This window comes from Podarcis erhardii, assembly GCF_964252035.2.
Source record: "Podarcis erhardii genome assembly, chromosome: 3".
Lineage (NCBI taxonomy): Eukaryota > Metazoa > Chordata > Lepidosauria > Squamata > Lacertidae > Podarcis > Podarcis erhardii.
The window spans coordinates 34,977,021-34,990,681 of NC_138507.1; the positions used below are offsets into that span (position 1 = coordinate 34,977,021).

A 13,661-nucleotide genomic window follows, 5' to 3' on the forward strand; every position below is an offset into this window, starting at 1 on the left:
AAGAAGATCAAACCTATCCATTCTGAAGGAAATCAGCCCTGAGTGCTCACTGGAAATATAGATCCTGAAGTTGAGGCTCCAATACTTTGGCCACCTCATGAGAAGAGAAGACTCCCTAGAAAAGACCCTGATGCTGGGAAAGATTGAGGGCACAAGGAGAAGGGGACGACAGAGGACGAGATGGTTGGATAGTGTTCTTGAAGCTACTAGCATGAGTTTGACCAAACTGCGGGAGGCAATGGAAGACAGGAGTGCCTGGTGTGCCCTGGTCCATGGGGTCATGAAGAGTCGGACACCACTAAATGACTAAACAACAAAAAATTATGTCCTTGCATTTTAGAAAGTACCTGGTGATAAGTCTACTGGAGTAGTTGTGCCAGCTGTTCTTGTTAAAGTTAGCTTCTTGTTAGCTTCTAGGCACCAAATTAATTTTCTATGAATTTTATACCTCTAATTCTATCCTCTCCACCCTTATTTTTTTTATTTTTTTAAATAGTCCATTCTGCTGGCAGCTAGTATAAATGTCTATAAACAACCATCATTTAAGGCTCCTCATATTGTGTAACTAATCAACCAGCTCGATCTTAATAAAGCCTTCAGATATATAAAGAAGTGCTTCTCAACAATGATTTGGAGCTGCTGAGTTAAGTGGCACAGTTCAATTTATTGTTGTGATAATCTGCCCACAGTCAATAATGGTCTCCTTTAAAACAATGATTATTTAGCTGAGAAGGCTTTTGTCTACCATGTCAGTAAAAGTGACACGTTTTTGAAGTCATTTACTTTTATATATACACTTGTAAAATTTTACACCAACAACTGAAAATTAAAGTGCTAAACCAATCAGTCAAATCTATTCAGCGTGTTCCACTCCTGCTGAGCTTGTGCTTTGAGCAGAATGGAGTAATAGTTTAAATGGCCTAGGCCAAGTGGGCCATTGCAGTGCCATTTGGGTGGTGATCAAAATCAAGATAAGTTAGTTTTTAGCAAAACAAATACATGTGTATCTGAAGAAGTGTGCATGCACACGAAAGCTCATACCAAGAACTGACTTAGTTGGTCTTTAAGGTGCTACTGGAAGGAATTTGTTTTGTTTTGACTATGGCAGACCAACACGGCTACCTATCTGTAACTTAGTTTTTAGCCTTCACAGGAAAAGCTCACCATCAATTGCTCTAAAGGAAAAGTGATACTTTTTAGACACAGACTTCAGAAACATAAAGAGGTGCTAGCTGGCCAGCTGATAAAGCTTTAACTGCCTGGACTTGTGTTTCCAGAGAAATTGCAATGAAAGGCCAATTTACAAGCCATTAAATTAGAACCTTCTTACACTTACAGAGCTGTACAACATTTCTGCAGGAGAAGTGGGAAGAGCGGTCTACTGAGAGACTTCCCAAAACCTGGCACCAGCATTGAGACTGAGCGGAGCCCTAAATATAATAATTCAGGAGCTGGGATCTAAATAACAATTCCATTAGAAATATTTGGATCATCCTGCACCCCAGTGTAAAAATATAATACATAAACAGACACACACATTTACATTACATTTTGTGTTTTGCCATGCTGCATAGTTTTGGAAAAGGCATGGTATAAACCCATTAAAATAATATATGCAGAAATATGACTTATGGTGCAGGGACATGGATAGGAAAAAATTACTTGGCTGTTTTAAATTGGTCCTCCAGCTCAGCCACACCTGCTTTTTATGGCCATAAAAAGTAGAAGGTGAGGATGTTTGCTTCTGATATTCTAGTTTCTGATCCCAACTATGAGGCATTTCCATCAGCAGAAAAGGCTGTCACTGATCCACCATTTCTTAAAGGAGTGGGTATTGTTCACCACCTGGGATGGGGTCAAATGTCTGCTCCAAAATCTTTATTGTGTGTGCTTTCTGGCAGAGCCTCAGTTCTTTTCCAAAGGAAACACACAAAAAGTTAAACGTTTGTTCCGCGGTTCTACTTCCCATGGCAAAAACCTTTCAACTGGTGTTACTGTGAGGAAGCAGATTAAAAAAAAAAAGGTAACATGCACACCATCTGACACATTCTTTATCTTATCTTTCCCCTCCTCTGTTGATTCTTCTAATACGGTATATTTTTCTTTCATTATCCACTTTATCTGTGTCCCTATTCTCTCCCCCCACCCCCATAACTATTTTATAGGAAAATATAGCTCTTTTAAAGCAAAAACCAATGACTAATCAGGATCAAAGGGATCTGTTATGCAATACATAAAAGATTACAATTTTTGGTTGAACTATGTGTTTTGGAATATTTATTTATTTACAGTGGTACCTCGGGTTACATACACTTCAGATTACATACGCTTCAGGTTACAGACTCCACTAACCCAGAAATAGTACCTCGGGTTAAGAACTTTGCTTCAGGATGAGAACAGAAATCGTGTGGCAGTGGCGCAGCGGCAGTGGGAGGCCCCATTAGCAAAAGTGGTGCTTCAGGTTAAGAACAGTTTCAGGTTAAGAACGGACCTCCGGAACGAATTAAGTACTTAACCCAAGGTAACACAGTATTTTGATGATATAAACCAGAAACATACAAAGGAAAGCAACAACTGGAAAGATTCCCCTTCAATGCTCCAAACTCCAGATCTAGTATCTACTTCCTCTGGCTGTCTTGTCTCTTGACCAGCCTCTGCAGCATTCCTATCTTCTTCCCTCACTTTTCATAGCATATCTCTGAGTGGCTAACTTGGTGCCCTCCAGATGTAGTTGGACTACAACGCCCACCATCAGTGTTGGCAGGGGTGGATGGGAGTCGGAGTCCAACAATATCTCAAGACATTCTGCCCCTTTCTCCTGCCTTGCTGCCTTTAGTTCCCCCACTCCCGTGACTTCAAGGCCACTTCTGTACCTCAGCCTGCCTCCATGTGAGCATTTCATCCTAGCCATGCTGGCAACTGCCCCTTCCCACATGGATATGGCCTGCAGTTGCAAACAACGGTGGTTTCCGCTGCAAATGAACATTCCATGCCCCCACACCAGCTCAGCTATTGAGTGTCAGAGACTTCACCCAAAGGAACCAAGACATATAATGCTGCTAATAAATAGCAAATAACTCTGTACAAGATCATGCTCTTAAGCTGAAATCCTATGCTCGTGTTTTGGCTTAAGCCCTACTGATTTTTGCAGCACCTATTTCCAAGTGAACATTTGCAAGGAAGACTCTCCCACATTACCTGCTTTCTGAATTACACGATGGTCCCCGCAATAATTCTCATGACTAAGTGCATAATGGGAGAGTGTCACGTGAATGTTTCACCTATAAGGAAGCGTTTGCTGAAAAAACTCAGAAACCACCTTGTGTAATCTTCAGCAGTTTGTGAAATCACCATCTGGCTGTACTGTGCTTTTTTTAGTACTCTACTGGTGCTGTGGAGTCGTCCTGAGAAATGCAGGATCCTTGCAGAGCCGACAGCTGTTATAGCTTTGCCTAGGGGCTGCAGGCTGACAGCTCCACAGGGAACAGCTGGATACAAGATAGCAATGCACATGAGAGTCAAGGCTCCATGGGGAGATGGCCCACTAGTCCAAAGGCATATGGCACAGTGGAGTGAAATAACAAAGGAAGTCACTGTACACAAGGCACTGCAGTTTGTGCTACTGTACTGCTGTCCAATGCAGCAATTTAGAATCCATCCCTGCTGTTAATTCCTGATGTTTCTTTATATCTCATGACTGTGCGCAGTCTACAGCCAACGACTTCTAGCCAGGTTAGTCTGCCATGGCAAAAACAAAGTCTTGCAAGACTGCATCAAAAGAAGCAAAAAGCTTCTACTACACTACAGCATACCTGTTCATCTTTAAGAGACTCCTTGCTCTTTTTACAATCAAGAAACCAATGAATTTTTTTTTATTATAGGCGGGTTGCCTGTCTTCTCCAGCTGGATTCATTATATCCCAGGAGGGAAATGGCACAAAATTAAATGATGAGGTTTCCCCTGTTTTACTCTTTGCTGGCCTGGCACTATTTTATTTATTTAAAATATTTATATATACCACCGTTCACTCTCCTATTTCGAAATTATATAGAATTTACGCTGTCTACTCACATTTCAAAACCATTGTTGTATCCATTTGTGACTATTTCCCCCTGTCCCCCTTTTGGCTAGAAGAATATATACCGTATTTTTCGCTCTACAAGGCACACCAGACCACAAGACACACCTAGTTTTTGGAGGAGGAAAGCAAGAAAAAAATATATTCTGAATCTCAGAAGCCAGAACAGCAAGAAGGATCGCTGCACAGTGAAAGCAGCAATCCCTCTTGCTGTTCTGGCTTCTGGGATAGCTGCGCAGCCTGCATTCGCTCCATAAGACGCACACACATTTCCCCTTACTTTTTAGGGGGGGGGGAGTGAGTCTTATAGAGCAAAAAATACGGTATTTGTCCCAGTCGAGAACAAATATTCGAGGACAAACAATATTATTTCATTTGAAGCAAATCCTAAATTAAAAGAGAGCTTTATGGGGTGCAATCCAGATCTTTCCCCTGCACATGCAGAAACTGCCCACACATTTTCTCCTTCAGGTGGTAGCTTCTTGTGCCTCACTGAGTGCCGCCCTTGATCTGGGCACTGTAATTTTTCAGCAGGCATGAATGGCTGCTCCTGCATGGAATTAGATCATTTCAGAGAACGTAGTGATCAAATCACAGAATGACAGTTCCATAAAAGCTTTTCTGCCCAATCTATTTATAGTGGACACAACCTCAACCAGGCCCAATCACTCTCTAAATCCGGCCCGCGGACGGTCCAGGAACCAGTGTGTTTTTACATGAGTAGAATATGTGCTTTTATTTAAAATGCACCTCTGGGTTTTTTGTGGGGCCTGCCTGGTGTTTTTACGTGAGTAGAATGTGTGCTTTTATTTAAAATGCATCTCTGGGTTATTTGTGGGGCATAGGAATTCGTTCATTCTCCCCCTCCCAAATATAGTCCGGCCCCCCACAAGGTCTGAGGGACAGTGGACCGGCCCCCTGCTGAAAACGTTTGCTGACCCCTGTAATTAGACCCACCTCCATGGTGGTCTTGTGCTACTCCAGTAACGTTTACACAAATTGTACTATATGGCACAATACCATGGTATTCCATGCCAATTCTATATGAATCAGATTTCACTGCTGGGTAAATGTCATTTCACATGAGTGCATGGCAGTGCCTCATTTCCTGCTGCTGTATGCACTGGTCCAGTCAATTTACCCCCAAATAGGCACTGGTGTCATTATGGCTTGTTTAGTCTTTCCAGTTTCTCCTCTGTTGCTGCTTAGTTATGTGCAGGTCTGCCAAGTAAACAAAAAACTAATAAATAAATAAATAAATAAATGCTGAGGTATCAGGCCCACAGCCACCAGGCAGCCTGGACTCTTTGAGCTTTCACTTTTTCAGTAAAAAGTAAGTCACTAGGCCTCATGGAAAGGAAGATATGAAGGAAAACGTGCAAGCAAATTTCTAAGCGCTTTCCTTGAGATGAGCCAGCCTGGATGCTTTTCAGCGTTTTTAGCCAGGCATAGTGTCAGAGCTGTGACTGACAAGTCAGTGGTTTAGTTACCAGGCAGCAGGAATCCCTAGGGTCTTAAGTAGCTGCCATTCCTTCTTCTCACTAAATGAAGTCCCTACCTGCTTCAGTGTGATTTTCTTACGCTTTGAATCTCTAGTTTAAAGTTCTACTTTTTCCTCTTATCTCTCTTCATCCTTGGACTTAATCCTGGGTAAGTGGGTATAGGATTGCAGCCTTGGCTTTCTTGTAAGGGCCAAAAGGGTAACTTAAGGGTAACGCAGAACAGAATTTAAATACAGTTATAAAACTATGTTATGAAGGAAGGTTATGATATCTAATATTTTAAACACATTTAAATTATTAATGTTTAAAAAACGCATAACATTTTAAAATCCTCAGTGGTTCTGCTATTGGAACAGAGCAGTGGAAAAAGGAAGTATGTTTTATTTTTTTTACTGAATAGCTAAGCAAATAAATAAACCATTTCAAAAATAAAAGCAGACCACATTGCTTTCCACAGTTCTCCACCCTCTGGGGTTACAGGCCTAAGAGAACTCCTTTTGGGAATTGTTCCTCTGTGCACACTAGCCTGGGTGTAAGTTCAACAGTACATGATTGGGATTTAAGCGTCTTAAGTAAACACCAAATAATCAAGTCAGATAATGGCTGGCTGAAATCTTGGAGTTGTACCAATTTGGGGACAGACAAACGTTGCCATTTATAGTACAAAGATGCATCACTTTGGTTAGAGGGACCTAAATTTGATGCCTATGCTACAAGGACTAATGGTGTAATCCTAACTATGTCTACTCAGAAATAAGTCCTTTTAAATTCAGTGGGGCTTACTCCCAAAATAAATGCAGAAAGGATTGCAGCATAACCCTATTTACCTGGGAGTCCCCATTTTGCAGCTATTTTACACCTCCTTGTATATCTTCCCAACAACCATATGAGGTACGTCAAGCTGAGAGTTAGTGACTGGCCCAAGGCACGTAGTAAATACAAAATTTTAAACTGCACATTTTTGTTGTTACTTAAGAACATGGGCAAGCTGATTTTAAGTCGTGATGCTGTCAAATGTCAGGAATAGGGATGGAATGGCCCGTCAGTTTCAACGCTCTCAGTTTCTCATTTTTCTGATCTTAAATTCAGTTCTCTACATTTTGTGCTTTTATAAAAATGCTCACAAAAATCAATCTAGTGTGAATTCCTCTTAATAAACACAATTCTACATGCAGTTTTGACTAATGCACACATTTCTGCAAGCAATTCTATCTTGACAGAATGAATTTTTGCATGCTATTTTCATCAAAGTCTTTGAACACACACATATATGCATTTTTGTAAACATTGGTTGGAGAACTGCATGACAAGTTTTCAGGTAATGGCAAATTCTGAAGTATAGCTCTATACTGTTTTGGAAAGTGTAAATTTGATAGATTTGGCTTTGAATGAATACTGAATCAATTTTCCCTCTCACCCTAATTAGGAGAGGAATATACCAATCAAAGCATGCAGGGTAGGGGAAAATGCTTTCCAAACTTCCTTTGTTTTTCTTTCTAGACTTCCTGTTTCTTCACATCTAGTATCTCATCACCTCTTTTTGTTTATATATGCTATATTTCATTTACACAGTTGCAGACGTTACGTTTTATTCATATATAATCAAGTGAACCAAATGTTTTGTTGATGTTTTCACTCTAACTAGAGTTCTTTGCCTTTTAACTAGAATTTGGAAAAAAAGAGAGAGGCTTGGATTCAGAGTTCTTGAGAGCAGAATCCAGTCACAGGATTCTCCCACTTGTAGAGAGATTGGGATGGGGCACACAGAAAGAAGTGTTTTTCACTGATTTCTCCTTCTCATAACTTGTCTGGTTTGAATGCAATGACCAGCTACGTTGGGGCACAAAGCAGGAAAGGCAGGAGGAAATCGGAGCATGTGGGGAAAGGAAGGAGGAGGAGGAGTGTAGCAGCCCAAGACTCATCCCTTTTATACCAAATCATACATCAGCATTAAGGCTTGTATTCAAAGCAGTTCTAAGGTAAATGTCAGTCAGCACAAGGATTTTTCCTTGCATAATGGAACATTCTCCTCCCCTCACTACATGTGTTCCTTAAATCTATTCTAGGGATTTTCCCAACTTTATGAGAAAGATCTGGGACATGGGTAGGCAAACTAAGGCCCGGGGGCCAGATCTGGCCCAATCGCCTTCTAAATCCGGCCCGCGGATGGTCCGGTATTCAGTGTGTTTTTACATGAGTAGAATGTGTGCTTTTATTTAAAATGTATCTCTGTGTTATTTGTGGGGCATAGGAATTCGTTCGTTTTCTTTTTCAAAATATAGTCCAGCCCCCCACAAGTTCTGAGGGGCAGTGGACCGGCCCTGTGCTGAAAAGGTTTGCTGACCCCTGATCTGGGGAGAAAGCAGGGGGCATACAGGAGAAAAGTAGAGGTGCACGAGTGGAAGTTGTTCTGCTCACATAATTACGTCACCCAAAGTGTCAAAGTATCAGCCTAACCTACCTGGAAGGATTTGTCTTCTCTTTTTAATGTACTGTTCTCTTTATAATCAACTTTTTTAAAAAAGTGTTTAAAAATATGTAACGGAGATAAAACAGTAATTCGTTTAAGTCATGCTCATTCTCCCCTGTTCAATGAAGTTGCTCAGGGTTGCAGTGAGAGTGAAATGAAATAATAATTATGAAGCAATTTGTGCAACAAAAGCAAAAACAAAACCCTAGGCTACTCACTGTAAAGGAGGGTGCCATTCAAAGCAGTAGTCTTCACTGTCAAGTGAATCATCATTCGGTTCCACTGCGGTCCTGATGCATGTCTATCCTTAGACAGAGATGTTAGAGAAGGTAGTTCCAAATATGAATTTACGGCGAACGATGGGAAAAATAGGGTTGTATCTAGAGCAAAATATTAAAAGGGCAGTCAGTATAAAATTAAATGAAGTTTCATCAACAGAACGTCTCGATGTCATCACTGCCTAAGCATAATTACTCGGAGTCATAGAAAAACTTGTAAGGCCAACCTTTCCCCCAGGATACCTTGCCTGGTTAGAAAGGCTGGCAAGGAAGAACAAACTGGTTTTCAAAAATGGGAGGTTTGATTAGTATCCTTGAGCTTCTTTTACTTCCTCTTGTTTAAGTTCATTATGTTTCTGGCTGCCTGGTGTGTATTCTTCCCCAGTAGGTATACTGGCTGCAATCCTATATACTAGTCGTACTTATAGTTGATAGAAAGATAGATCTCTATATCCCAGATCCAACAAGCCAGAAAGTTGCCCACCCTCATTTAAAATCATATCAAATGTACTGGTATTACTAAGAACCAGAAGCAGATTTCTGGGTGGGTTTTTATCTTGATTATATATTTTGTGGTTTTATATTTTGATTTTGTTGTGTGAACTGTCCTGAGACTTCCGTGTATAGGGCAGTATATAAATTCAATCAATCAATCAATCAATCAAGAAGCTGTTACACTAGCTTCCAAGCATGTGGGTCACATTCCTCAGAACTGGGGCCGTGAAATAACATTTAACTTGGTTAATATTACAGAAACACATTCAAAAAGAAAAGGCTGTGAAAATTAGTCTGATTTTGGCTTGGTGTTTGGAAAACTGGCAAGTGGTCTAACCTGCGCAGCAAGGGAGTGGAACCTGCAGGCCTCCAGATATTGCTGGACTACAATTCCCACCATCTCTGACCACTAGGCATGTTGGCAGGGGGTGATGGAGTCTCTGCCTTATCTAAAACGCTCATGTGACCATCCTCCAGTAACTTTGATTGGCTGCTCCTGTGCTGATAGATCTACACTCCATTCTGTATCTTTGTCTAACATATTAGCAGGAAGGTGCGTGGGTTGCCATGGTAACAATGGCCTGCCCTCCTTTGTGACATCTCCTGCTTCTCCCTTAAAAGCCACCAACTACAGGTGTTCATTGTGGGTTAGTGAGGAGAGACAGAGACAGGTGTATAGGTGCAGTTGGTGGTAAGAGAGAAAGCAGAGGATTTGGATTTTCTTCTGATTTTGACTGGAGGTGGAGCCAGAATCAACCATGCGGTCCATTCCAGACCTTCAAGAAGAAGAAGGAAGGTTCAGTGGACTTCTTCTTCGTGGAACAGCGTGGCTCAGACGACTGAGAAGTGCAATGCAGCTCAAAAAGAGCAACAAGGTGGCCCCGCTCCAGCCCAAGGAGCAGCCTCCTGTGGCACCACTTGTGACAAAGCTCTTCATGAGTTTTCCAGACCTTGAGAAGGCAATAGCCCGAAACCGGGCCCGTATTAGACCAGCACCTGAAGAAGAGGACATAATTGTAGAAGATCTGGAATGAGCGTCCGGCGTGACGGGTCAAGGGAAGGCGCTCCACTTTGGAAGAGTTAAAAGGGAGTAAGGGAAGAAGAGGGTGATAAGATCGAGATAACCCTCCAGCCTCTCCTGAGCTGCAGAGGCTCAGGGCAGAGAGGCAGAGGGAACTAAGTTCCCGCAGGAGGAGTGCTCGCCTCCAGGCCAGGAGAGGTGAGTCACCAGAGGATCGTGGCCGCCCTTTGCCTCAGGGCAGATAAAAGCCGGCCAGCCCCAGTCCCAAGTTGCGGGAGCATCATTGTTGGTTGCTAGTTCCTGCCTGAACCCTGTCCTGCTTTCCTGCCTGAGCTCCTGACCCGCCCTGGTTCCCTGCTTGCAAGCCTGTTCCTGACTTCACCCGACTCCCTGCCCTGCACCCAGCTTCAGCTACCACGGACTGCCTCCACATTGCACCTTTGACCACGGACCGGACTTGGACCTCGCCTCTCGGGTAACCCACGGGACCAACACAATGAGGAAGGAGGGAGAAAGGATTGAAAAGTGAAAATGGCGGGGACAAAAGGCTGACTGCTGACTCACCCTTACTGTGCGAGGAAGAAACCAGAAACAATAGAAAAAAATTAGGCCTTTGGGGGATGATGTCTATTTCTTTTTGTGTATCTTGTTGGTGCATAAGCATAAATAAAGCAAAAACAACATGTCTGTGGGGTTGTTGGTTTTTGTTTTATTATGTTTTTTGTATTCTCATTTTATATTGTTACTTTGTGAAGCGACCTGTGATCTTTGGATGAAGGGCGGTATAGAAATTTAATAATTGGCTCACTGAAAACATTATTGGTTGTGCTTTTCTTCTTGGGCCCAGCCACAAGTTTTAGGGAGGGTTATTGTTCTTCTTTGTTATTTTTATATTGTGAACCAATTTGTGATCTTTGGGTGAAGGGTAGTATAGAAATACAGCAACACAACAACAACCTGCCTCTAGGTGGTTGAAATTGAGACTCAAATCTTATGGAGAACTATTCCATCCATAGAATATACAGCGTTCAAACATGTTGCTGATGAAGTTGGCTCGGTATCTTCTGACTTGTGTTTTTTTAAATAAATAAATAAATATGCATCTTTTTAAAATACCAATTTCTATATACAAACCCACCCCCTGCTTTTAAACTCTAGTAATCAGATCTCATAGCAGCTGGGTCAGTAGCCCTTCCATTTCTTAATCTGCAAGCACCTTCCAGCAAAAAGCAATCCAATTTGCAAAGGTGCAAGTTTGGCAGTAATAACACATTCAAAGTAAATGCACTTTCCATGATTAAATCTTTAACCGGTTCTTGGCAAATGGTAAATTAACTTGTTTTATACACTCATCTGAATCAAAATGAATGCTACCAAAATGAAAGTCCATTTAATGCACATTCATCCTTTCACCAAGATATTTGCAGCTCTGCAAGCATCATTATGTTGTTCTTAATGCTTTCCAAAGCCAGTTTTATTACGATCATTATTAATGTCCTCAGTATATTTTACTACGCCTTGGTAATGACCCTTGAGAGCTGCCATAAAGATAAATTAGCATATTATCTGCATATATTGTGATGGTGGGATGTAGTCAAAACTATAAAACGGCTATATGTAAAGACAGAACCGCTATCCAAAGACAGACTCAGCAGCAGAGCACTCTTATTCCATAGAGGTACAGCTGCTGGAATAATAAAAGAATCTCAATGTCTGAAAAAGCTACTCTTTGTTGCCACATATAGCCCATCAAAATGATTAATTGTACCAGATACTTTAATGAAACAAATTCATAGATTAGAAATGTGGTTGACAGCTCAGTTTAAATGCCTGCATAGCTGATGAACAGTATTTTGCTGTACTTTCAGGTGGAATTCCTATGAAGCAAAATCCCTGCTCCCCACATCCATCTGCTTGCCTTATACACGTGACTGGAACAACTGTTAACAAACTACATTTTCTTTCTTTACAAAATACATGAATTCAATAGGGCTCTCGTGGCTCTTTGGAATTTTAAAAATGGTGTCCTTACTTTTTTGCATTCACTTTAAACAATATTAGTATTGTTGGATATTGAAATCAGCACTGTGGGCTATCCATAATGTGCTGTAGAAGTTAATCCATGAATTTAGTGCATTTAAGAGTACAGTGGTACCTCGGGTTACATACGCTTCAGGTTACATACACTTCAGGTTACAGACTCTGCTAACCCAGAAATAGTACCTCGGGTTAAGAACTTTGCTTCAGGATGAGAACAGAAAACGTGCTCCGGCAGTGCAGCGGCAGCAGGAGGCCCTATTAGCTAAAGTGGTGCTTTAGGTTAAGAACAGTTTCAGGTTAAGAATGGACCTCTGGAATGAATTAAGTACTTAACCCAAGGTACCACTGTAGAACCTGCAGCTGCTCCGTTACTACTTGGGAACATATTGAACTCGCTCTACTCAGAAAGCAATCACGTGGCTACTTGATGGGTTATTGTCAGAAGGAGAAAGTTGGGCCAGGCAGGTCTTGGTTTGCTCAGGCAAGACAACTCTTATGACCATGAGAGCTGAAGGGAAACACAAGCTGCATTTAGCCAGACCACATTTTGCTACCTAATTCCCTCTCTCCCCAAGTTTTGAACTAACATTTGCTGGCTTTGCATAGTCCTGGCAGAGGGAGATCCTGGGATCAATGGAGAAACCGTCACTTTCTAAACTCTGCCAGCTCACGGAAGATGGGGCAGCAGAGAGGGTGGTCCATGGCCCCCTGTGGCTCTTCAACTGCCCACCCCTGGGAGCTCAGCTTAGGATGCTATGCTCCCTAAAACTCATATTGACCAGACTTCAGCCTCACTTTTTCTGCCCATAATTGCCACATCTGCTGTTGTTGAGAATTCTGCCAGTTCAGCTTGGCACTAGTGGGAATTTGGTGCTAAAGTACAGCAATAAACAATATATCAATAAATAATAACCACCAGAGATGCATAAACCAAATGTGTGTAAATACAGCTTAAGAGCACACAATATGTAATGTATTTATGTGACCTACTAAGGATTTCCTCGTTTTCTATGGCACTTGTCTCATAAATATGACTATCTAAATATGCTGAGTATTTTTGAAAAGCACCTTTTATCAAAAGTAAAAGTAGATTTGACAACTCCTCCTTCCTTAACTCCAGTATATTTGGATCAAATGTATTTACGGCCAGACATACCACAATATTTTACAAAACACTAATAGGGAAGCTTCAAAAAGATTTTAAAAGTCAGCAGTGCATTAAAATTCATCATAATCTACATTTTTATTGATCTTAAACATAACCAGTAAGTCTATGTCAAATTTGTTATGTATTGTAAGGAAAGCTGGAAACGGGTAGAATCAATTTCTGCAGTCTGTGCTTAGAAGATAATAGATTTTTAAAAAAATAAAATAAAAAAGCTTTGAGAAACATTGGAAGAATATATCAGTGCCTCACCAGCATATAGTAGACAGCGTGGGTACTTAAAGATTATGTGGGGAATGCTGAAGGTCAAAAGAACATTATGTTTGGTTTATTTGGGATAACAGGGCATTAGCTTTCAAAGTCTAGCTTATCACCTTCACCTCCCTTCCTTGCCACTAACATGCAGTCACTTGCATCTGATGACTACTGAGTTATTATGCTTTGATAATTTCTCTTTACCAGCCATCGGTTTAGGATTGCCATGTGTGTGGCATGATGGTTCCTTCCACCAAAATAAATACAGAGTCCCACAAGTACAGGAGGTGTCTGTAAAACCTGGGATTGTTGCGCTGGTAAAGTAGTGTATTAGTTTGCAATTGCGCATATATCAAA

At 41.3% G+C, this 13,661-nt stretch overlaps 1 protein-coding gene across 2 annotated transcripts in view; it reads right to left on the reverse strand.

Moving 5' to 3' along the window:
- EYS (eyes shut homolog) overlaps positions 1–13,661 on the reverse strand; it is a 499,923-nt gene that overhangs the window by 114,107 nt on the left and 372,155 nt on the right. For both annotated transcript variants that reach the window (XM_081856657.1, XM_081856658.1), the window contains one exon: positions 8,269–8,430. In XM_081856657.1, coding sequence (XP_081712783.1) covers positions 8,269–8,430 — 162 coding nt within the window. The remainder of the gene's footprint in view (positions 1–8,268; positions 8,431–13,661) is intronic.